The sequence below is a fragment of the Triturus cristatus genome, chromosome 8 (genome assembly GCF_964204655.1).
Source record: "Triturus cristatus chromosome 8, aTriCri1.1, whole genome shotgun sequence".
NCBI classification, from domain to species: Eukaryota; Metazoa; Chordata; class Amphibia; order Caudata; family Salamandridae; genus Triturus; species Triturus cristatus.
In genome coordinates this window covers 1,431,930,172-1,431,954,822 of record NC_140591.1, presented here as the reverse complement: position 1 = coordinate 1,431,954,822, position 24,651 = coordinate 1,431,930,172, and the positions used below count along the sequence as shown (strand labels likewise).

General features: G+C 45.0%; 1 protein-coding gene across 4 annotated transcripts in view; it reads right to left on the bottom strand.

The window, feature by feature from the left end:
• Nucleotides 1-24,651, bottom strand: part of DLG2 (discs large MAGUK scaffold protein 2) — a 4,361,751-nt gene that overhangs the window by 76,497 nt on the left and 4,260,603 nt on the right. For all 4 annotated transcript variants that reach the window (XM_085623221.1, XM_085623223.1, XM_085623224.1 and 1 more), the window contains one exon: nucleotides 11,360-11,532. In XM_085623221.1, coding sequence (XP_085479347.1) covers nucleotides 11,360-11,532 — 173 coding nt within the window. The remainder of the gene's footprint in view (nucleotides 1-11,359; nucleotides 11,533-24,651) is intronic.

Sequence of the window (24,651 nt, the reverse complement as noted above, 5' to 3'; positions counted from 1 at the left end):
CTGCAGTGGAAAAGCTTGAACTCAAATCAGTACTTCAGTCTACACCTTGCTGACTACAGGTCAACTCCCCATTGTAATAAGGGGAGTTAATGTCCCCATTGTAATAAGGGGACTTAATGTTTGGAAGAGCCATATGAACCAAACTGCTACAATGGACCACTGAGAGATTCAGTGACATTGATTATCTTTGAACCAATGATTAGTCTCACAAATGCAAAATGGAAACCTGTGAGACAGACGCCGCTGTGCTCAAAGCACTGCATTCAAGAGAGGAGATTGAGGGAAACACAATTCTGATGCTCCTTTTGATGCTGACCCACAGAGAGTTGTAACTAATAAAGGATACATGGTGACTCCCCGTCCTGAAAAGTCTATGACCCAAGATTCTTTGCATTTCAAGCATGTGCCTCGATCTTCACCAACTCCGGATGTCAGGAGTGAGACTTGTCCACCTGAGAATCCAGACAGCCCAATGACTGTACCAATGTCTCTGTCACCACTGTCAGTCATGGACACTGCTCCGATATCCCGGCGGCCTCACATGACCAAATCTAGGCGATTGATTCAAGCATCAAAATGACTTATTGAAGAGCTGTAATGTGTATATGTATTATTGCCAATTTTATTTAACAAAGGGAGAGATGTAGTGTCTTGTGAGCTGGAGATGACGGGACCCTTTTGGTTCCTTTCGGACTCTATAGAACAGTGACGTGTGGGTGTGGGTGATGGAATTCATGATGTAGAATGTTCAGTAAATGGTTGCATGCTGAGGAATAAAGACCTGTAATACCAAGCTTCATGTGTGGCATGATCATTTACATATGCTCAGGCCGAGGCATTGTTCTTTGAAAATTCATATCTCCAGAACTCTCAGGTGAATTTCTATTGTTGTGGTGTATATTTAAAGATAAAAATACAACCTATTTTTATACACGGGTGCCGTATATTTATTGATTCTTGTTTTGATCGTATTGAACCGCTTTGGTAGCTCTTAAGGCTTTACACTTGTTCGTCGGATAAAGCCTTACTACTCAGCGACACATTTCCCCAGGGTTGAGCTAGGGTTTTTCAAACAAATCTGACTGGACCCAGTACAGATAGTAAGTTTATTACACAGTGAGGTCTTACAACCACTCCATATAATAAAATGCTTTCCTCACACTTAGAAATTGAGAAATTGTGCAAATCTACTGTGAAAAAGCAGAGGTGGAGGAGAATTGAGCAGATCCAAGCACTCTCTACAACATTATAGTGCACCCTATATATCTATTATCAATCAATCAATCAATCAATCAAATGCTTGCAAAGCGGGGCTACTCACCCATAAGGGTCTTCAGGTGCTGAGGGGGGTGGGGGGCTGCTGATCCGTCTAGGCACTGTGGTGCAGTTGAAGAACCAGGTCTTTAGGTCCTTCGGGGCAGCAACGGTGATTGTCTGAGGTGGAGAGACAAGGTGTTCTAGGTCTTGGCAGTGAGGTAGGAGAAGGATCTTCCCCTGGTCTTACAGAACCGTGGAACGGTAGCCAGGGCCTGTTGGGCGGAGCAGAGTTGTCTGGTGGGTGCGTGGAATGAGAGGCGGTGGTTGAGGTAAGCAGGTCCCAAGTTGTGGAGGGCTTTAGATATGTTTGAGGAGCTTGAAGGTGATCCTTTTGTTGACTGGGAGCCAGTAGAGCTCTCTCTGGTGTTCGGTGATGTGGCTGCGGTGGGGGATGTTGAGGATGTGTCTGGGTGTGGCGTTTCGAATGTTCTGCAATTTCTTGAGGAGTTTCTGGGTGACGCCGGCGTAGAGTGCATTGCCATAGTTGAGTCTGCTGCTGGTGAGTGCGTGGGTGACCGTCTTTCTGGACTTGGTGGGGATCCACCTGAAAATCTTTTGATGCAGATGGAGTGTGTGACAGCAGGAGGAAGAGACAGCGTTGATCTGGCGGTTCATGGTGAGCGAGGAGTCCAGTATAATGTCGAGGTTTTGTGTGTGGTCCGTGGGTGTGTGGGGGGGGTGTTCCTGGTGCACCAGGCCACCAGGAGTTGTCCCAAGCAGAGGGGGTAGGGGTCAGGATGAGGACTTTGGTTTTGTCTGAGTTGAGCTTGAGGCAGCTGTCTCTCATTCAGGTGGCAACGACCTTCATCCCATTGTGTAAGTTGCTCCTGGCATTTGTGGGTTCGTTGGTGAGGGAGAGGTTAAGCTGGGTGTCATCAGCATAGGAGATGATGTTGAGTCTATGGTTCCTGATGATGGCTGCGAGTGGGGCCATGTACACATTGAAGAGGGTGGGGTTCAGGGAAGAGCCCTGAGGCACTGCGCAACTTACCTCTGTGGGTTCTGAGAGGAACTGTGGTAGTCTGACACTATGTGTTTGACCGGTGAGGAAGGAGCGAATCCATTCTAGGGCTGTATCTCGGATGCCGGTGTCGTGGAGTCTTGTGCATAGGGTGTGGTAGGAGATCCTGTCAAAGGCAGCAGCGGAGTCCAGGAGGATGAGGGCTGCTGTTTTGCCCCAAGGAGGGAGCGGATGTCATCTCTAGCGGAGAGGAGGGCAGTCTCAGTCTTGTGGTTGCTTCAGAAGCAGGATTGGAAGAAGTCCAGGACGTGGTTGGCTTCGATGAACTTCGGCGAGTTGGGTGTTGATGGGTTTCTCAATGGCATTGGCTGGGACGGGGAGCAGGGAGATGGGTCTGAAGTTCTTGAGGTCCGTTGAGTTGGCAGAGGGCTTCTTGAACAGGGGGTTGATCTTGGCATGTTTCCAGTCTTCAGGGATGGATCTCAATTAGGGGTGGGCGGAATTTGCGGAATTAACCTTCGCAAATTATCGCGAGAATGTTTAAAATTATCGCAAACAAGCAGAAATATCGCGAAGATGCGGAAGTTTTTTTCCGGCATGTTCGCGCGATTTTCTGCATGGTTGCGGGTCGCCAACTTACCCATGTGGATGCTTGCGGGCGCGGCCATCTTGTTTTGAGTTGTTCTCGCGGTGCATGATCGCGAGAAGAAAGACGTGATCGCGCGACGCATGACGTCACTGCGGGCGCGAACTGTCGCGAGACAGCGCAAATGGCTAAAAACAATACAACATCTCATGGAGAACGCGACCGGATCAAGAAAACTTGTCGGCGAACGCAGGGATTCAGGTAAGGCGATCGCGCGCGCGCGAGAATGTATCATTTTACAGCGCGAGCAAGAAACAAATTATCGCCAAGCTGCGGAAACCGGAATTTTTGACATTTTCGCGCTCTCCGCGGAACGCAAAAATGTCAAATTATCGCAATTTCCGCGAACGGAACGAAATTTTTGCCCAGGCCTAATCTCAATTGAGCAGTTGATAGTGTGGTGGAGCACGGGGGCGATGGAGGTGGAGGCTCTGTGGAAGATGTGGTGTAGGTAGGGGTTCAAGGGTCTCCGGAGTGGATGCTCATCATGATCTTGGGGGTCGTTTATGATGAAGGGGTCAAGTTGAGCCGGGTCTGGTGGGGGGGCAGCGTCTTTGGGTGCGGTGGTGGTGGGAGGGTCTTGGGTGTCGAAGCTGTCATATAACTGCTTGATCTTGTTGTGAAAGCAGGTGCCGAACTTGTTGCAGAGGTCTTGGGAGGGTGGGATGTCTGTAGTCTCGGTGTTGGGCTTTGAGAATTCCTTGACTATGGTGATGAGTTCATTGTGATTGTGCCCGTTGGCATTGATTCTTTCTTGAAGGGCCATTTTCTTTGTAGTTTTGAGAAGGATGTGGTGTGCTTGACGACGTATTTGAAGGCTGCGTGGACTCCCGGGGTTTCGTTGCTCCTCCATCTCTTCTTGGGCCGTCTGCAGGTGCGCCCAGACCTAGACCTAGGGTGGGAGTGAACAGGCTTGCTTTCTTGGAGTTTTGCTTGCCGGGGGCATTCTTGAGGGGAGCCAGAGTGTTGGAACAGTTGGAGATCCATTGGTAGAGGTTTCGTGCTGAGGCCTTGGCGTCTGTGGATATCGGCAGATGGGATTTGCTGAGGGAGGTGATGAGATGCTCTTTGGTGACCTTGTTCTGGCTTCTGCGGGGGAAGCGGTGGGTGTGGTGGTGTACAGTGGGTTTGGTGAAGGAGAAGTGGATACAGCGGTGGTCAGTCCAGAGGAGCTCGGAGGTGTGGCTGAAGGTAATGTTGTCCCTGACGGAGAAGACAGGGTCGAGCGTGTGTCCTGCTGAGTGGGTTGGAGAAGTGACAAGTTGTTTGAGTCCTGCGGTGGTGAGGTACTCTAGTAGGAATGCAGGGTCTGGTCTTTGGGTTCTCCCGATGAAAATTGAGGTCACCGAGTAGGATGAAATCAGTGGATGCAAGAGCATGGGGTGCAATGAAGTCGATGATGGCGTCGCTGAAGGATGGGCAGGGACCAAGCGGTCTGTAAATGAGGGTGCGTGGAGGGTAGTATTCGGGTTGGTCTGGATCTGGAAGTGGAGGTGCTCCATGTTGGTTGTTGGCTTGTCCAAGTGGGTGGTCAGGCGGAGGGTGTTTTTGCAAACGATGGTGATGCCTCTCCCTGGTTGGTTGGTGTGATCCTTGCAAATGACCTTGTAGCCATCAGGGATGGTGGTAGCGATGTTGGGGGCTGAGCTGGGATTCCTCCTGGTTTCCGTGAGAAAGGCGATATCGGGGGAGACAGAGTCGAGTAGGTCCCAGATCTTTACGGCATGTTTGTGGATAATGTAAGACTTAACCATCTTACAGATTTGGAGGGATCTGACATTTATTGCAACCTACTGAGGAAGGAGATAAGATGGGGAGGGATACTAATTGTGTTATTTTACACATTACCTCTTCCTTATGCACCGTCACCTTTCGCCCATAACAGTGAAGAGGGGGTGTGGGAGAGATGTGTTACAGCAGATAGTGCCTATTTAATGCAAATATCAACTTGTGGATACTTCACCGCCGGTTTGTACCAGAAATCAATTGCTGGAGATAAAGATTAGGATTGTGTTTCTAGAATTGAAGAGGTCGTTCGTTGAAGGCTTTGCTTAATTGCAAGACCCACAAATTAGCTTATGGTGGAGTAAAAAAGCATGCGAGGAGAATAGTCAAAGAACAAGACAAATGCACTGATAGTTGCCTATTTATTTATTAAGATATTTTACAGCATGCTACATATCTCATTTTGGAGCAAAAATGGGCAGGATATGGGAATAGTGTCAGGACGCCCATAGATATGGTGGTGAAGACACAGGGGAAGGATAAAGGATGTGGGAAATGCCAAAAAGAGGACAGACAGGGGGTGGGTCACAAAAGCATCTGCAGATTTTTTTTCACCTATGCTTCCTCTACACATGAGGGATTTCCTGGGGGAAAATACCTGCGTATGAAACGTATATTTTGAATACCAAACTTTAAATGACTCCCTTAGTCTTTTACACAAATTGAAGTAAAATGCTCCGAGTCAAGAAAATTCAGTAGACAATTTCAAGTAGTTTAGTAAATCTCTCACAGAAGACATGTTATAAAAAGGAAATCTAATGTGGAATTAAGTATTTTAATAATAAGACTACATCCGTATGACTGAAATGTGAGACTTAATATTAATGTGTAATAGATCTGACCACACTTCATTTTGTAACCATTTTCATCAATAGATTTTAAAGGAAAAAACAGTAATTGCGTTCACTACATTTCCATGAGCAGATTGCACCAAATAGATTTATACACATTTTCTCTTTTTGAAAGCTGCCAAGTTTCAGACAATGCAGTCCCTGAATCTAAGTAATGACTTTTTCAAGAAGCGAAAACTAAATGATAGGAGCATTCATGTAGAAAACTGATTGATTTTTTCTTTCAGTGTGTGTATTGATAAAGCTGGAGGAAGTGAATTTGAGGTGACATCTGCATGTAGTATACTTCCCTGGTGACCCATTTGTTAGGCAGACATGGCTTCTTTTGATGCTGTACTTTGCGGGTTGGGCTAGGCAGGCTGTATGTAAAGCGGAATTCAATACTTTTCCATCGTTCAGGTTTGGTTTGTTACACACCACAGACTAAGTTTTCAATAAAAGTGTGTAGTTGTTAAGAATTAGACTTTACAGTTAAAAAAATTACAATCCCACAGTATTTGTTCTAGACTAAGATGGTCGCCCACTGGGTTCTGCGATGCCTGCCGGAACGTAAATACCTAAAGATTAAGACTTTACAAATCTAAAGTAGGTGTTGGACCTGGCCCTCTTTGTAGGGTCACCCCTAGTCTTTTGCCTTCCGTACCTGAACCAATTTTTGTTGGCCTTTAGGACTGTGCACTTTACTATGGCTAACCAGTGCTAAAGTGCCTCTGCTCTGTCTCTAAAACATGGTAACATTAGCTTCCACCTAATTAACAAATTTCATTTACTGGTAAGTCCTTACAATATGGTACTACGTGTACTGAGGGCCTGTAAATAAAATGCTACTAGTGGGCAGCAGAACCTATTGGGCCATCCACTAAAATAGCCATTTAAAATATGACCTAGGCCTGTCACTGCAGCTTGTAATGCAGTTTTTATCTGCCATTTCTATTAATGCTTATAGATCACCCCAAAGGTAGACCCTAAAGGCCTGGACCAGGTGTATTGTATTAAAAGAAAGTAGGACATGTGTACTTAGGATTTAAGTGTTCTGGCAGTGAAAAACTCCTAAAACAGTTTTTCACAGTTATAAGGCACATCTCTCTCATTGACTAACACTAGGTTACCTTTTTAAATATAATAAGTGCTAACTCTTGATTGGGAGCAAATAGAAAAATACTGTTCCCACTCAAATGACCTGTAATTTAAAATTATCTTTACCAGTGAAGTCAGATTTTAAGTTAAAATTCTTACAAATGCCACTTTTAGAAAGTTGGCATTTTCTTGTCCTAACCAATTGTGCTTTCTGCTAGTATCCTGGGCCACATGATTGTGAATGGCTCTGCTGCTGGGTAACACAAAGGAACACAAAGATAACTTTGGTGTGGACAGGAAGGGCAATCCTGAAATGATGGCTGTGGAGGAGCTGTGCCCAACACACACAAAGGATCCTGACACCAGGCATGCCCTGCCTTTTGTCACCCCCAGACAGTTTGGAGCCTTGACCAGGGGAAGGGGAGAAACTTTCAAGACGCTGTTGTGAGGGGAGGATAGGAAGTCTCCCATACAAAGGTTGGCATCAGTTATAAATACTGGAGCTGCAGAGTCACTCTTCAGAACACTCCTGGACCTGTGGAAGAATCAGAAGAAGGACTGCCTTGCTGCCAAGGACTGCCTTGCCTTCATCCCAGGCTACCCAGAGTAACTCCAAGGGCCAGTCTGCTCCCTCATGTGTAAGCTACAAGTACACAACAGGCTTCAGAGGTCTCCCTGCAACTATCCAACTGACCCTGCTGCAACTGGACCTGCCCGGATCCGCAACTGGACCTCCCTGAGCCCTTCTGTTGCCTCTGCTGGAGTGAGTCCTGATCCCCGGGTGGTCCCTCTCAAGTCCTGGACCCTTAGCTGGCATCAGTGAAACCATCCTCCTAAAGAAAAGGTGAAAATCAAGAAGTTTGGTCTCATCGCAATCATAAACAGGGCCGTTTGCACACAGACCCTGCCTCCTGCAACACCAATTATTGTGAAGCTCCAGTGAGGCCTGCTCTTCATGCCACCAGTGATTATCGAAATGCAAGAGTTGCACTTGGCCCTACATCGATGACAGCCTGTGATGCCTGCCAACACACAGCTACAGCAATGCCAGTATGCGACCGGCTCTTCGCGCTACAGTGATGTCCATTCATGACACCCACCCGGCTCTTTGTACTATAGCGATGACCATCTGTGACGACCAAACCGCTCCTCCAATGTGTATGAAACTCTTTGCGACGGAAGGACTTGTGTAGATATCTCTTCAGCGGGAGTAACCTGGACTTGAGCCTTCCCCCTGTCCAGCACAACTAGTTGACTGCGAGTGGCACTTTGTGCTTTTAGGAGCTATTTTCACTGAAAACTTTAAAACTGAATATCTCTGGTTCCATTTATTGTAATTCTCATATCATTTTATTTATTAAAATGTACTCTATTTTTCTAAATTGGTTTGGGATTTTTCTTACGTTGTGTTTTCACTTTATTACTGTATCGGTGCTGCATAGATACTACACATACTGCCTCTGAGTTAAGCCTTACTACTGAGTACCAAGCTAATAGAGGGTCATGCACAGGTTAATTTAGTGACTTTTGTGGTTCACCCTGACAAGGACTTTGGTTGTTGCCTGAGTGGGGTTTCCACCTCCCTCAACCAATAACCTAATTTCCTACAGTATGGTATTGTAAATCCACGTAATAATATGGCAATGTCCCTTGGAAATTATGTAACCTCTACTGGGCATTACCGCTGCATTGACCAGTAAGAGCTAATGGAAGGGTTTGGTTTTATCCGTCTGAGGTTAATTAAAAGGAAGTATCATAGTGCTGGATAATACACCTGTTATTTTAGCATAAATAGCCACAAGTAGAGATTCATGCTAATTATCAGGTAGTCAGATTACCATTACTAATGAGTATTTCTTCCTAGCTTGTTTTTGTTAGCAACAAAACAAATTATAAATAAGATGCAGTGACACCGTTACAGCATGTATTTCCAGATTTTTTTTCTCAGAGTTCATTTTGTTTGTGCTCTTTGTATAGTGCCTATAACCACTGTGCAGTGGCTTTGGAGTGCGATCAAGTAGGAGGCATATAGGATGGGGATGGCACAGTCAATAAGACATATTACAAGTACCAGGTGAAGGTGAGCTAATTAGTTGAACTGTTGATAGTGCCCACCATCAAAAGTGACCTCAACATGATGAGAAAGCCTTAGAAAGAAGCATGAGGGGTCAAGCATGTCTTAGGCATCTGATCCGGCAGGAGAGGTAGTACAGCTGGAAAGGGAAGATACAATTATCTACATGCAAAGCTGAAGAGGAGTGTCTTTAAGGATCTCCTAAATTCGAATCACTTTGCAGGCTCGTTTGCAGTGGAAAAGAGTTCCACAGGGAGAAACCCTGGGCATGAAACAAGCGAATAATGAACCTCTTGTATCCAAATGGTAGGCTTCTCTAACAGGCCATTGCCGGATGACTTGATTCTTCTTCTTTATGGTAAGTGCCAATATAGACTAAACAATATGGACGAACCCACTTGATGAGTGCGTTACAATCACTGTTGTGGTAAGTACATGGACCCATTAGGTGTACTTAAAAGACCCCTCACACACCAACCTAGTTGGTGTCATGCTTCATCATTGGGGTCCCACCAGGGTGGGTGAATGCCCCCCGGTTGTGCTACAATGCCTGATTACAGTGGAGCTGGTGTGGTGTGAATATGTGATGTGTTTGTGTGTTTCATTAAAATATACCTCTGAGAATCCTTGCCTATAGAATTTATTAATGGTTGCTCAGGATATGGTTAAAAATATGTGATGCAACTATTTAGGAAATTATTACCTTTAGTTGACTATGTGATGTGGTCTACATGTTTCAGCCCGATATAACTGATCCTGCTAACTACCGTCCTTTTGCTAGACTCCCTGTTCCCGCTAAACTTTTTGAGAAACGACTAAATACCAAACTCTCCACCTTTATCACTGAAAACGATATCTTGAATCAGAGTCAGTTTGGTTTTAGAACGGGACACAACACAGAGACGGCGTTAATAAAAACCACTGAGGAGATCCGAAAAATATTAGACGGCGGTGGGTCGGCAGCCCTTGTTCTCCTCGACCTGTCCACGGCGTTTGACACCGTGGACCATTTGACCTTGGTCAAACGATTAAAAACCATTGGGATAGGCGGAAGGGCCCTTTCCCTCTTAAAGTCATTTCTTTCGGACCGAACACAAACTGTGCAACTGGGCAAGTTTAAATCAGCACCCTTCATCTTGCCTTGTGGGGTGCCGCAGGGGTCCTCATTGAGCCCCACGCTTTTTAACATTTACGTTTCTGAATTGGCCTCTCTGATTAGAAGCTTTAACATATGTCCAACCTCATACGCCGACGACACTCAGTTGGTCATCTCAGCAGTGGATAAGGACATCAACTATTCAACCAAACTCCATGATTGTATGGTTTCCATGAGTGACTGGATGGGCAGGCACTGCCTCATGTTGAACTCAGGAAAAACTAAGGTGGTGCTATTTGGGAACCTCTCCCCTCAATGGTCACCAGTTTGGTGGCCAGAAACATTGGGCATTACTCCTACACCAGTGGCCAAGGCCAAGAATTTGGGGGTCATTATAGATGTTAAAATCAATATGAAGTCTCAAGTCTCTAAGGTGTTTTCCTCCGCTTTTCTCACTATGAAAATGCTACGGAAAATTCTGCCTTTCATTCCAATAAATACTAGAAAAATTGTGATGACCTCCCTTGTATTATCTAAAATGGACTATTGTAATGGATTGTATATCAATCTGCAATCCAATTTACTTAGAAGGTTGCAGGCAGTACAAAACGCTGCAGCTAGACTGGTCCTGGATGCCCCTAAATATCAGTCTATTAGTGCAGGCATTCGGGAATTGCACTGGCTACCAGTCGGCCAGAGGATCAAATTTAAAGCTCTTTGCACGCCTTTAAGGCCCCGCATGGAGAAGGACCACGTTTTTTGAAGGACCTTTTTTATTGGTACTCTCCTAACAGAGCGCTTCGCTCAGCCAATGCCTTCCTGATGCTCACCCCCAGAATTAAAAAGACTAATTGGGGGGGGGAAGGAGTTTCAGTTACAACACTATTAAGGAGTGGAATGCCCTTCCGCTCCCTCTTAGGAAATCTTCCTCCCTGTTTGAGTTCAGGAAACTACTCAAAACATGGCTTTTTAGATAGTAGTTTTCCTAACAGTTTTGGACACAGTTTTGGAGACCGTAAGCGCGTAGACACCTTCGGGTAGTAGTGCGCATAATAAATTGTTGTAACATAACATGTGAGTGGGCTTTCTTCAGGACCGGGTGAGTGGCAAAGGTGAAAGGCCACGTGAAAAAGGTGAAGTGCCTACAGACGCGCTAAGGTGTGTGGTCTGAGTGTCAGCGTACTTACAGACACTCTGTCAAAAAACACTAGATTTAGGTTTGGGCAGCTAATCGAGGCTCGGGAGGGGTCTCTTCCGATGTCTCAATTTGGTGTCGGAGAGTATCCCGCCTTAAACCTGCTGTGGTCTGCACATTTTAATCCCTTGGAGCATCGGACATCCTTTTTTCAACGTATCTGGTATTGAAACATTACATTAAATGAAACTGTCATGCATTGTATATAATTTGGTCTGTATAGATTATGTGTTTTGTTTAATTTTATACTATGGGTGCTCAGAAGATTGACTATATGTTGCACATTAAAAAAAATCGAACAAAAACACAAAGGGCTGCAATGATGGAGTAAACTCTGATAAAAGATAAGTTACTCACTCTTTCTGCTACAAATCGGACGGACTGGACGCTGGTGCCGTATAGATTGTCATTGTACTGGCCCGCCTCTATAAATTTGTGCTCCTGGATATCTTTCTCCATTTGTTCCCTGGAGGCGAGAAAGTGATAGTCTCTTCCATCCACTTCATATTCACGCTTTGGTCTTGTAGTATCTGCATGCGAGGAAAGAGAAGAAAACAGCACGTGAGCTTCAAAGATCTCACAAGACGCAACCACGCATGCGCAGGAAGCAGCATTACAAAGGGGCGGACATTTTTGTTGCACTATGCCCATAACAGGGTGAGCGCAATTAGCTATCTTAGGGGCATATTTACAAGCTGGCGATAAAAAATTATCGCCGCTTTTGCGGCCGTTTTCGGCCACGCTGACGCGTGAAACCTTGCTTTAGTGTGGGAATTCCTAACGCCCAGCTTTGCATCTCTAATGAGATGCAAAGTGGGCGTTCCTAACCTAACATGACAGGAGAAATGTCGCTAAGCGACATTTCTCCTATCATCAAGCCCCACGCTATGAAGCATAGCTTCAGGAAAAGTAGCGATAACACCTGTTATCGCTACTTTCCTTACACCTGCTTCAGGACTGATTTAGCCATGATATCCTATGGAAGGTGGATATCATGGCTAAGTTTGTGAGTCCCTATCAGCAAGCTAACGCCACATTGCGTGAGCTTATCGCTGGGTTTCCAGCGATAATCTCACGTTAGGCAGTTAGCGTGAGGATTTTTATCACTGAGGAGATAAGCATTGATAATAGCACGCTATCTCAGCGATAAAAATCCACGTTACCCGGCGATAATTATCCTCACGCTAAGAGCGCTAAGCGATAATTATCGCCGGTTGTTGCTGATATGCCCCCATATTTGTTTTTCCAATAAATGTATAACCCCTTCACTGGTAGCAAAACTGATCGTTCCATTTGGCGAAATGGGCACAAACATAATGATGTAAAACCGTTTGTGCTCGTTCAACACTTTGTTTACATTAAAATAAAACTGGATGCACGAAACTTGACAAGAAACTAGCACAGGATTTGTTTGGGAGTGTCTGTGTCCAGTTTGATGCCAAGGTCTCAATGACAGTTTGCTTAAATAAAGAAATATACATGTGTATATGTGCATTGCATTTGACTTTTAGAGTTACCAACTTAATGTGTATGCTATTGACATAGAGATTTAGTTTGTTTTTCATAACTCTGCATGTTTAAACTTTTCACATTGTGGAACTTCTGTATGTGTGAAGTTGGAAACCTGATGATCCATCAACGATACATTTTGCTATTTTCTTTTCCCATCACTTGGAAACTCTTTTCCATGTGAGGTTTTCTCCTCTCTCACATGTTCTTGCATTTTCTTCAATATTTACACCTGGAACAATAAGGTGTCAATTTGAAAGTATAGAAAACAGAGCTGAGCTTGTCAAATCACTGAATGGAAATATCAATTTATGTTTCCAGAAGGACCAACAAAAATGCAAATAATGTCCACTAGACATCAATATACATCATTTTGCTTCTTAAATACAGATTGTAGATATGCCGAAATCTTGACTGGTGTTTAGAATGCTGTGGGTGGATGGGCCCGTTCCTAGCAAATACGTTTGGGACAGTCACTGCAAATGTTTCCAATAACCCACTAAGTTACAAGGACTGAGCTAATGCAGTGTACCTTGAGTTACCAGATCTACTCATGAATAAGCAGCAGATTGTACAAAACCAGGCTGCCGGGCTAATTGCAGACATCCGAGTATGACACATGCTACTGGAGAAGCTACATTGGTTATCGTTCAAACAAAGAATTTACTTCAAGGTCTTAAGCTTGGCGCCTTTTGTGCTGATGCACCAAAGTATATCAAAAAGGCATTCAGAAGTATTGCCCGAACAGAATGCTCTGCTGCATGCTGGGTTATTATTGAAAGTATCTACAGTGCCTGGGAGCAGGCTAGCTTCTCTTACTGCGCTCCTAAAGTATAGAATTCTCTAACTTTGCAAGTTCTATCTGGGGCCTCCCTAATTAGCTTCAAGCGTGGGCTGAAAACTTGGCATGTTCGCAAACACTTTTGTAATTCCTGCCTGATCTTCGGTTGTACTCCTATTCTATGTGCCTATAAACCCCTGGGGACCCCTGTTAAGAGCGTGCTTTATAAATGCAACTCAACTCTGCCGTGGGTGAGCCTTTGCATGTTTAACCCACAGATCAGAACTGTGGCCCCCTCTCTCAAAGCTCAGCTTAATTTAGATTGTTTTAGAAAGAGCTGTGGGCATGGCAGTTCCCTTCCTCTATCCTTTCATAATTCTGTTGTCTATCACAATTCGGCTTCCAGTGGTGGTGGACCCACCTTCAGAGTCCCAGTGGAGGGGTCCCTGACATATTTACAGATTCCTGATGTGTATGTTCACATAGGGAGTTTTGGGGAAAGTGCTCCTTGCAAAGTGCAAATGTCATCTTGCCACCGTTGGTCTTTGTGGCCAATCAGCATTTGTTTCTATTGCAGAAACAAATCTGGGTTGGCTGGTTGATTTTTCCACCCACATGTGTGGGAAAATTACCGCTTAGGGCCAGGTGGTGGGGAAAATGTCATCTCTATTACACTGCCAGACCATGAAACTTTCTCCATCAAGATGATGGTCTGAGAATAGGATAAATGATTTGGGTGATAAAACATAAAACAGAAAACCCACCAATGCTTGTCACTGCACATGGGATGCCCATCACTGAAGTGTAGCCTGGAAATGCACCTCAAATATTGCATACCAGTTGTTCAGAGTGACTGATGTGAATACTAAATAGGGTGGCAATACCACAATAGGTGACCCCAAGAATATTGGATAGAAAGCTGCCACTTTTGAGCCCAAGCCAAATGCTGCACAATACAGAAAAACTGATAAACATTCACAGCCTCCTGAGATATTTGAAATGACAAAAATGTTTCCTAGTCATATTGGACACTGAGCCCAACTTTGAGGCCCACACTGCTTTGATATTCCGATTCTATTTTCATCCACCGAGTGCTAACAGGGACACTGCCAGCACTGCACAGTGCTGAGATCCTTTTCCATTACAGACCTTGTTGTCACTTTTCCTTTGTTTTGCATGGAATGGTTTTGGTTTTTACTATTGCTGCTGGTACGTTCATGAGATGTTCCATATTTTGATGGCAATATATTCACTGCATTAAACTCTGTACAACTCGGACTGGAAATTTTAGTTTCTTTATTTCTCAACTGTATTTTTGTTTGATTTGTTACAAATGTTTTTCGCAAATTTCTCTGAAGAAACCTTTGCTCCTTGAATACAACTACTGAGTGTGAACCAAGGAATCATTACTGAAGCCAGTTCAACTTTTTTAGAGTTAGAGCATTCTGGGCTTTGTGGGAGCTCAGTTACAGCTGCATTGATGTCTCTGGCATCTCTCCATCACAGCTCATCAATTACATTTCTTACACTGAAATGTCCAGATTCATCAACAGTAGTAATAATTGTAAGTCTTGTTTTAGCTCTATCTAGAATATAAATGAACGCTACTCCATGTTGAATACTGAGTGATGTTTAAATTAAAAAGAAGTTCCTGTTCTCAAATTAAAATTATATATAATTCATAACAATAACTTGAAACAGGGTCAATCCTGTGAATGAGTGCCTTCTACCCTCATCACCAGCTTTCAAGTGCCAAGAAGATTTTGATACACCACATTGCAAGGTGAGCATTTTTCTACATATATATATTTTTGCATACAACATTTCTACATCTGCAATTCTCACCTTTCTCTTTGTCAAAAGTTCTTGAAAATTAAAATTACCTTTTTGGAATAATTAAGATTGACTAAAATAATGACAAATAATTGACTTTACATGTGAAGCATATTCGCATTTATTTCTTTTGACATGTATCAAGTGGCTGTCTTGATAAATTAAAATACAATTAAACAAAGAAGAAATGAATGAAGTATATCACTACTTTCCTTTTTTAAGTTATGAAAACATTGTTCCTTTGAAAGGTTACAAAGCAAACGAAACACCACCCTTTTTGTGCCATTTGTGTCACCATATACCAAATTGCACATGCCATCCATCGAGGGCCATCAGCATAATATTCCCATCTGTATCAAACGCTGACTCTGCAGGTTTCATAAGGTGAACTCCTCGTATAGCTGATTCTAAGCACAGACCATGGGGCATATTAACAAGGAACAGGGAAAATTAACGCTAAGGGTGCTTAGCGGTAAGTTTTTTAACGCCCGCTATCGCTGGATAATATCGCCTGGTTATCGCGTTATTAACAACGCTAACCACCTAGGCGATAAAAAATCCAGCGATAGTGGCATTTTGGGAGGTTATCGCTGGTAATGCAGCGATAAAACTAAAGGATAGGCCATGGTGGACTTAGCCATGTAATCCAACTCCCATTTGATTACATGGCTAAGTCTAAAATTTAGCAGACGTAAAAAAGCAGCGTTAACCGTGGTTAGCGCTGCTTTTTTTGTCTCTAACAGGGTTAGCGTGAAGCTTGATAATAGGAGAAATGTCACTTATTTTGCTCTGGAACGCCCACTTTGCATCTCATTAGAGATGCAAAGGGAAGCGTAGTGAAAAAGGGTGCTAACATGCGATTTTGCATGTTAGCACCCTGTTGTTGATAGGGCGATATTTTTATCTCCGCTTCTTTGGCTTTTAAAGACAAAAAAGCGGAGATAAAGCCCTTGTTAATATGCCCCCATGTTTTGAATGAGCAAGCAGCCTTTCTTCCTTTCTCGTTCTCACATATTCAAGAGGTGTCAGCAAGAAGCAGATAGAGCCATGCTACATCATTTTGGCCAGTCATTCACCAGTGGCCACCTTTAATAGAACCCACATGCTGCTCCTCAAAGTGTCTCTCAACCCAGGAAGACGAGTTGTGTCACAATATGTAGCAAACACCACTTGCTAAAGCAGTAGCTACACTACATGGCAACACATTGGAAACCTGGAAGCATTTCATACAGTAATTACTTTGAAAGTGCCAGCTAGACTTCTGAGCTTACAACCACGCTTCCTATACTGACTAGAGGCGTGCACCTATCAATGTTTAAGGAATGCCCCAAAACTGCAGGACAACGACAGGGAAAGTCGGTCACAGAAATATTCATTTTGAAACAGGTAATTCTTTTAATTTGCATTTCCTGGTTACTTTACCAACAATCTATTTTACAGAGCATTGAGTATGTCCTTCAACATCTGGTCTTACAGTTTGTGAAACCTATCTTTATTTTTGCTATATTTTTATTTGTCTGTGTAGGGCACTTACCCAAGGAGTATGTACATATATACATTATTAGTTCTGAAACAAGGTGCCTTTCTTTCGTGGCGATTTATGTTTACTCGGCATTGGTTAGTATTTCCTTTATGGTTTATTCTAATGTTTGTCAGTTATGTTGCTGTTCCCAGTAAAGGATTTACATTTCACATGTTGGTGCATCCTTTTATTTTTAAATCTTTCCTTAGGCTTATGCTTGCATATATTACCATAAGTGTCTTTCGCACTGCCTTAGTCGTAAAAATATTCATCGACTCTAGGAATCCATCTGCCAGGCTGTGGTCTGTTTTGTTCCATCTTATTTAAAAAAAAAAAAAAAAATTTGCATCTTTTATATAGCGCGAACTCGACCCGAAGGTATTGGAGTGCTGTACATGAGCACCGTATTTACATTACATATTCAGGCACGGGGAGATTAGGTGATTTGCCCAGAATGACAGGATGTGGATGCGACCTCGAGGCTCGAACCCTGGTTTCCTGCACCAAAGTCGGCAGTTTAAGCCGACGGACCACATCTTCTCCCTTGATCAGTAAGGCAGTCCTCAGAGAAAATGTGCACCGTTATTGTGTTTAATACACCAACTAAACAATAATACCTTACAAAAGGGAGCCCCAACCTTCAAAATCTATCAGATTTCATTACAAGACCGGAGGCTACCATTATGCAATAACCTTTTATTGCTGCCCCAACATGCAGCCCTTTAAAGAATACAAATACATCATAAAACATTGAAACGTTCATGAGGGAGTATAACTATCCAGTGCACAAAGTCATCCTCCTCTTTTATTAGCTGCTCCTGATCAACATAATTATATGCTTCCGTGCTTTTATAACCTTTACCAATCTAACTATATTTTGAACAGCATTACCATGTTACTCTTTTTCAAATAAGGATGTACTAATTTCTGTCAGTTTTCATTGATTCGAAAATAGCTTGTCATATTGCTAAATCAACCTTTTCGCTTTAGCGAAATAAGAAATCGTCCAACCATCCAATTTACGGTTGGGCCAGGTGAGTATCAACTTATTCTCATCCTAGAAAGGATAAACGATCGATAAAAAATGTGCAAACTCTAAGAGAGAAACGTGAGAGTGAAACGCTGGACTCTAATTGAGAGGATACTACCGATAATGCCGATATTGCTAAATGTGTAACGAGGACGTCAAGCGTCTTCGCGTCCTCCGCCCTGCTCTTCTAAACATATTATACCCGTTAAATCTTAAAAGAAAGAAGTTTCCTAGCAATGGGGCGCCTGGTCCTCCAATCAGAATGATGATGCGTCGCCTCACGCATTGCCATATTGCATCACTGCATCACTGCATCCAAACGTCATCAAAGGAATTATGCCGACGACCACTATCCTACCAAGGCAGAGTAACCTTGCAAACCGCTCCTTCCTCAAGCCAAAATGGCTGCACTGATCCCAGAAATTACTTGAGGCTCAGGCAAGACTTTTTCTCTAAAAAAACTATTGTATGGTCTTTTAACGCCACCATTGCACCATTGAAATTGCTTGCACGCCACAGGAGAAGGTGGTTCATGGAACAGGGAGGATCACAGTATACTCGGAATCCGTTCCCCCTGTGTCTGGAGCAAAATACAAATCAAAATAAGGAAGGCGTGAATAACACCAGCATTAACTCTAAGATTTCAGCAAAACGTGTAGAAAGTTTGGACGGCTCACCGTTATCAAAAGGAAGAGCGAGCACATATTCATAGCAGACTTACCCAAGGAAAAGAAATAATTGAAAGTATAAGAAGGATTGAAACATTGAACATTGAGTTTGAGAAAACCCTCATCAATGGTCTTGAGAAAGATAGTGGCAAACAAACAAGCCCATCGAAACGCGTCGACGCATAAAAAATGCACAATTCAAGGAACGGGTACCAACCTATAGAGATGAATGTATTAATATCTCATAAGTGGTACAATTTCAGTTATGTTCAAGAGGATGTGCAATATATGACAAAGTGTACTGTCTTTTCATGTTGTGTTTTCTCGGTTATGCGGGCTCATAACGGGGTGTTTTTTATTCTTTGATTACTGTGCAAGAATTTAATTTGTGCCTTTGGGTCTTCCCTGTATATCCCCAATTGGTTCCTTCTTGTTTTACCAAGGAAAAATCTACTGTTTAGACTATTGTTAAGAAGGGACTATTTTAAACTGTGTTTTTAAATATGATGTACTACATGTTTTTTACATAATAAATATCAATGAATTTTTTTAAAAAATAGAGTGTTTGAATGCAATTGTAAATTAACGAAATTAGATTCAAGGGACTGCTAGTTGATACTTTTAACGCCACCTACAAGCAGAAGGAAAACAACCCAGACAAGGTCAGGCCTACACTTAAATCAAAAAGTATTGTGAGTAGCCTGACTACTAAAATAATATATTCAATCAGAAAATATGGATATTAATTAATTTATAGTTCACAAAAGAAAAGAGGCGGATGAATGAAAAGTAGGAAGACCTAGCCCCAGACAGCTCCCGGACTCATGGGGAAATTATTAAAAATTTTAAGAAGAGGAACTTAAGCCCTCGGTAAGAGAGGCAGTGGATGCTGCATTGATCAAGAGGAAAAGGAGGATTATGTTTCCCTCTCAGATGGAGAGTATCCTACTACCTCTGAACCCCAGAGAGGGGTAAAGGTTTCCCAAAAGAGGAAACATGTAGAAAAGGCTTCTAACCAAGCCTCCGACACTGGTAGCCCCCGCGCTACAATATGACATTGGTGCTCCTAGCAGCACAAGAGAAACTGGCCAACTGGACGGGTCACATACAAGAGTTGCCCGTAGCGGCATGATGGGAAAGAGAGTGACCTTTTTGACACAAGAGATTCTCAAAATAGTTTCAACTCCTGTGCAGAAAATATAATCTATGACAAGATGGATATGGATGACTTAATATTCGTCCCACAAGACAAATATGATACCCTAGAGGACCTAGAAGAGGATGTCTAACAACCCTCTACCTCTCAAGAGATTAAAGACCCCTTTGGGGGTGAGATGTTTAACCCCACTGCAATTAGGCACCCGTGCAACGCAGAATGGTGGCCAATGGACCACGTTACCAAGTACCTTACTCACTGTCTTAGGAAACCTCTTGATAGAGAAACCCGTAACCTTCTTAGAAATGAGTGGCCAAGATCCTCCACTGGGGACAAGGTGTGTAACACACGTAATTTGGACCCCGAACTGATTACCTTCTTATTTAAGTTCGGAAAAATGCCTAAAACAATTTAGGATAAACTCTTGGATATACTAGGTCCACTTACACGCATCGTAGACATGGTGGAAGAGGTCAGAGGAAAAAACGGTACCATAAATATTGAACTTCTAAGGGGCTTGGCCCAAAGGGCCGTATGCATGTTGGCAAATGCCAATGCTAACCTGATGATGGAAAGACGAATTAATCCTAATGAGGATGAACCCTACATTAGCTGACCTTTCATCTAGAGAAGATATGGGAGACACTAAGGGTCTCCTTTTCGTAGATAATTTTGTAAAGCCTCTAAGGAAATATGTCTCTACATTTTTGGTTTTCAGCAAAGCGCAAATTAACATGCGTAGAGTTTTTGGCTCATGCCCCCTTTTCGGACGGGCTGACAGGAGGGGACTGGTTGTAAGCCGGGGCTCAATCATGTCCCAGTTTTGCCCAGAAGAAAAACAAGGGTTTTCTAACTACGGCAGGGGTTACCACCAAAACTCAAACTTCTACCCACACAGAGGAAGAACCTCAAGAAACCTTGGGGGGAGACCCAGATACTCAAACCATGGATATCAAGGTGTGCAATATTACTTCTTCAACCATAAAGGTAGGGGGAAGAATGAAACTGTTAATCCAGAATTGGAAAAGAATACCACAGGACCCAGTCCAACTGACAAAACCCAAAGAATTGGTGTTAAATCAAGAAAATATGACCCTCATAGACCTCGAGGTGACCCAAATGATAGAGAAAGGAGCGTTAACCGAAAAAACTAAAGGGATTTCTAAGTACAATTTTCCTGGTAAAAAAGAAAGACAAGGGCTGGCAACCTGTCATAAACTTGAAGGAACTAAACAAATTACTAAACTACAGACACTTCAAGATAGAAGGTATCCATCTCTTAAGGACATTTTGCGAGCCATAGTATGGCTAGTAAAATTAGACCTCAAAGATGCCCATTTCACTATACCCATGTACGAGGACAGCCATAAGTATCTTTGCATCACCTGGAAGGGCGTTCTTTATCAATTTCTCTGCCTACCCTTTGAACTGTACTTGGCCCCATGGTGTTTTACCAAAGTACTATGCCTGGTAGTCAGCTACTTCAGGGAAAGAGGAGTTTGCCTGATCATATACCTAGACAACATACTCATTATTTATTTATTTTTTTAAACAAACTTTATTGCAAGTTTATTACGACAAGACAATATACATTACAACGATTACTGCAGGATGGGTCGTACCTGAACAAACCGCTCTCTCCAGGGCCCCTGTCAAGTCCCCCTGATCAAATTCCGGTATATCAATACCCCTCTACCATCTCCACCATAAGACAGGGTCTTTCCTAGAACTCTCCATGTTTCTATCCTGTCCTGCACCTGTGATATCAAGGCCCCCGGGAGGAGCATCCCTCCCACTATCCCAAAACCCCCCTGCTGCTCTGCCAGCCCTCCCCTACGGCAACAGTGTCAGGTTAGGCACGGCCTATAATCCCAGCCAGAGCATCCGGGTCACCAGTGTCCTATTAGGCTTCGCTGCAAGACTCATCATTAAATAACAAATTAACTAAACCCCCACCGCCCACCCCAGCCCCTCCAACTCCCCCCCCACTGCCCGATATGTCGCTCCCTCCGCTATCTTCCAGTATCACTGATGAGCCCATCCGATTGGTCCACTGGTAAAGTGCTGCCAGGGGGCGAATGAACAGAAGTGGCCACTCAAAACCCTCTATCCCCCAACCCCGCCGCCCGCTCGGGGAGGGCCGATCAACCATGCGTGTGCCCTAGTGGAATCGTGAAGGAGATCAGTCCGGGTCAGCAACCGGCGCCTTAAGCAGGTCCACCAACGCCACCCACACTCTGGCTGCAATCAGCATTTTATCATTATCAGCTCTCTGGGCCATTTGGGGCCTGAGAGTCCCCTCGCAGTCAGCCCACTTTGTAAATTCTCGCAACCAACGCGCAGCGTTAGGCGCCGTGGTCGCTTTCCAGTGACTGGTGATTTCTCGTTTAGCTAGAACTAGTCCCAAGTCAATAAATTTACTAGTCACCTTGTTACGGGCAGTGTGGGGAAACCAGTGAAGTAAGCAAAACCCCGGGGTCTGTTCAATGTTTCTATCTGTCGTGTCACCCAATGTAGTTGTTACCTCCCCCCAATACTCGTGCAATGACGGACACTCCCAAAACATATGCAAAAACTCAGCATTTTCTGATTTGCAGCGGGGGCAGGCGGTGCGGGATCCAAAAAATGTGTTAATTATGTGCGGGGTGAGGTATGCCCTATGGAAGATATAAAACTGTATCAGCTGAAATCTCGCATTTCTAGAGCATTTCCACGCCCGCTCCATCAGATCCTCCCACGGTCTCTCCTCAATGAGCATCCCAAGGTCCGCATCCCATTTGGTTCGCAGCTTCTCCAAGGGGGACCTAAGCTCCTGAGTAAGACGCCTGTAAAGGCAGGTTACCGCTTTAATCGTCCCCGCTGCATACACTACATATTGACAGAGGAGAGAGGTCGGAGGCTCCTCCATCCCCCTCCTCCAGTGCTTCCGGATAGCTGCCGTCACGGCAGCATGTAAGAGAAAGTCCCGTTGGGGCAGGTCGTACCGCCCCAGGAGGTCCTGGTAAGGCAAAAGCACACCATCCTCATAGAGGTCTCCAATAGTGGTGACCCCCACATCCTCCCAGTTTCGCAGCCGCTGCCAATCCCCCCCATGTGGTAGAGCCTCGCAGACCCTCAACGGAATCTCCGGGGCATATGGAGGATTCATCTTGGCCCTCCTACTCGCCTGATTCCAGCACTGCCGCACCACCCACAGCTCCCTCGGGGTCTCCCGCTCTCTTTGGGGGAGCTGGAGAAGCGTCCGAGAGAGTCGACGCAGATCCAGACCCAAGCCCCCGCGGCCCTCGTCCAAGCGCAGTTCCCTGGCCATCCATTTAGTAAACCATTGAAATTGGGCTGCATGGTAATAGGCCTCAAAGTCAGGGGCTGCGAGTCCCGCCTCCCGTCTGGGGCGCTGCATGGTAGTAAGCGCCACTCTGCGTCTCCCCGACACCCACAAAAACCCCGTGGTCATAGCGTTAAGCTGGGTGAAATACTTTCGCGGTATCCATAGGGGGAGGAAGCCGAAGTAATACAGAAGGCGTGGAAGGGTGACCATTTTTAACAATGCCACCCTTCCCGCCACTGAAAGGGGAAGGGTCCCCCAGAACTCAAAATTGCTCCTGGCGGTCCGAATCGCCCTTATGACATTCCCTTCCAGTAGATCATGGGGCCACAGCTCCTCCTCAGCATTGGCGAGGAACATTTGTAGATCATCCGCGTACAGGGCGAGGCGATGAACTTGACCCCCCCCTTCCAATCCCCGGAAACAGCGTCCCAATCGGGCATGCACCGCCAGGGGCTCTATCGCCAGCGCAAACAGGAGGGGAGACAAGGGACATCCCTGCCTCGTCCCCCTGCCCACACTGAAGGCCTCTGAAATCACCCCCCGTGTGAACCCTGGCAGTCGAGGGGTGGTATAAAATCCTCGTCCAGTCCACAAATCTCTCGCCCAGACCAAACGCCCTAAGAACTCGAAACAAGTACGGCCACTCCAAGCTATCAAATGCCTTCTCCATGTCAATCGATAAAATACATGCCTCTTCCTCGAAGTGCCCTGGGTTATGGAGAAACTGACATAAGCGGCGAACATTCATGGCCGTGTTCCGGGAAGGAATAAACCCGGCCTGATCCGTGTGGACCAGAGTGGTCATGTGGGTCAGGAGGCGGCTGGCCAGGATACTGCTTAAAATCTTATAGTCAAGATTAAGCATTGCGAGGGGCCGATAGGCAGCCCGATCCCACACCGGTTTGTCCGGTTTGAGAAGTGGTACGATTATTGCCTCTCTGGTAGTGCGAGGTAAGTAGCCCTCCCGCCGCGACCTGTTGTAGAGGGCTAACAAACGGGGGGCCACCTGATCCACGAATGTGGCATAAAACTCTACAGGGAGCCCGTCTGTGCCAGGGGTCTTATTCCTGGCCATCCGCTTTATCGCTCCCCGAATCTCCCCCAACTCCACGTCCCGACCCAGTGTCTCCGCCTCCTCCGGCTCGATCCGAGGGAGTTCAATATCCAGGAAGTCAGCCTCCTCCAGCGCCCGGGGGTCTAATTGACTTTGATAGAGGGCGGTATAGTATTCTAGGAACTGGGCATTAATAGCCTGCTGCTCGTAGTGTACCACCCCATCTCCATCCCGCAACTCCAGGACCGGCGTCCCTCTGCGCGCTGGGTTGGCCAACCAGGCCAGTAGAGCCCCTGATTTGTCCCTCTCAGCGTGCGCCCGCACCGCGTACGCCCGATAGTCAAAACAGCGCATTCGTTCGACATGGGTTGCAAAACGCTTCCTGGCTGCCAAGAGCCCCTCCTGCCCCTCCACCCGTTCAGGCCACTCCCTTTCCATTTCACGGAGTTGTTGCTCAGCCCTTTGGACCTCATGCAACAGGGTTCTGCGAACCCCGACCGCCTCTCCAATACAGCGGCCCCTTATCACTACTTTAAAACATCCCACTCATTATGGATGCTACCGGTCGTGTTAGTGTTGGTCTGGAAATACTCTTCAATGGCCGTGCCTATTGTCGTTCGGAAGACCTGGTCTTCCAGTGTCTCTGGTCTAAGGCGCCAACTGGGAATAGCGGACCGAGCTCGCAGCCAATTCAGGGACACCAGAAGGGGATTATGATCTGACACTGTCCTGGCCAAATATTCACTCATGGTGACGCTTCCATGCACA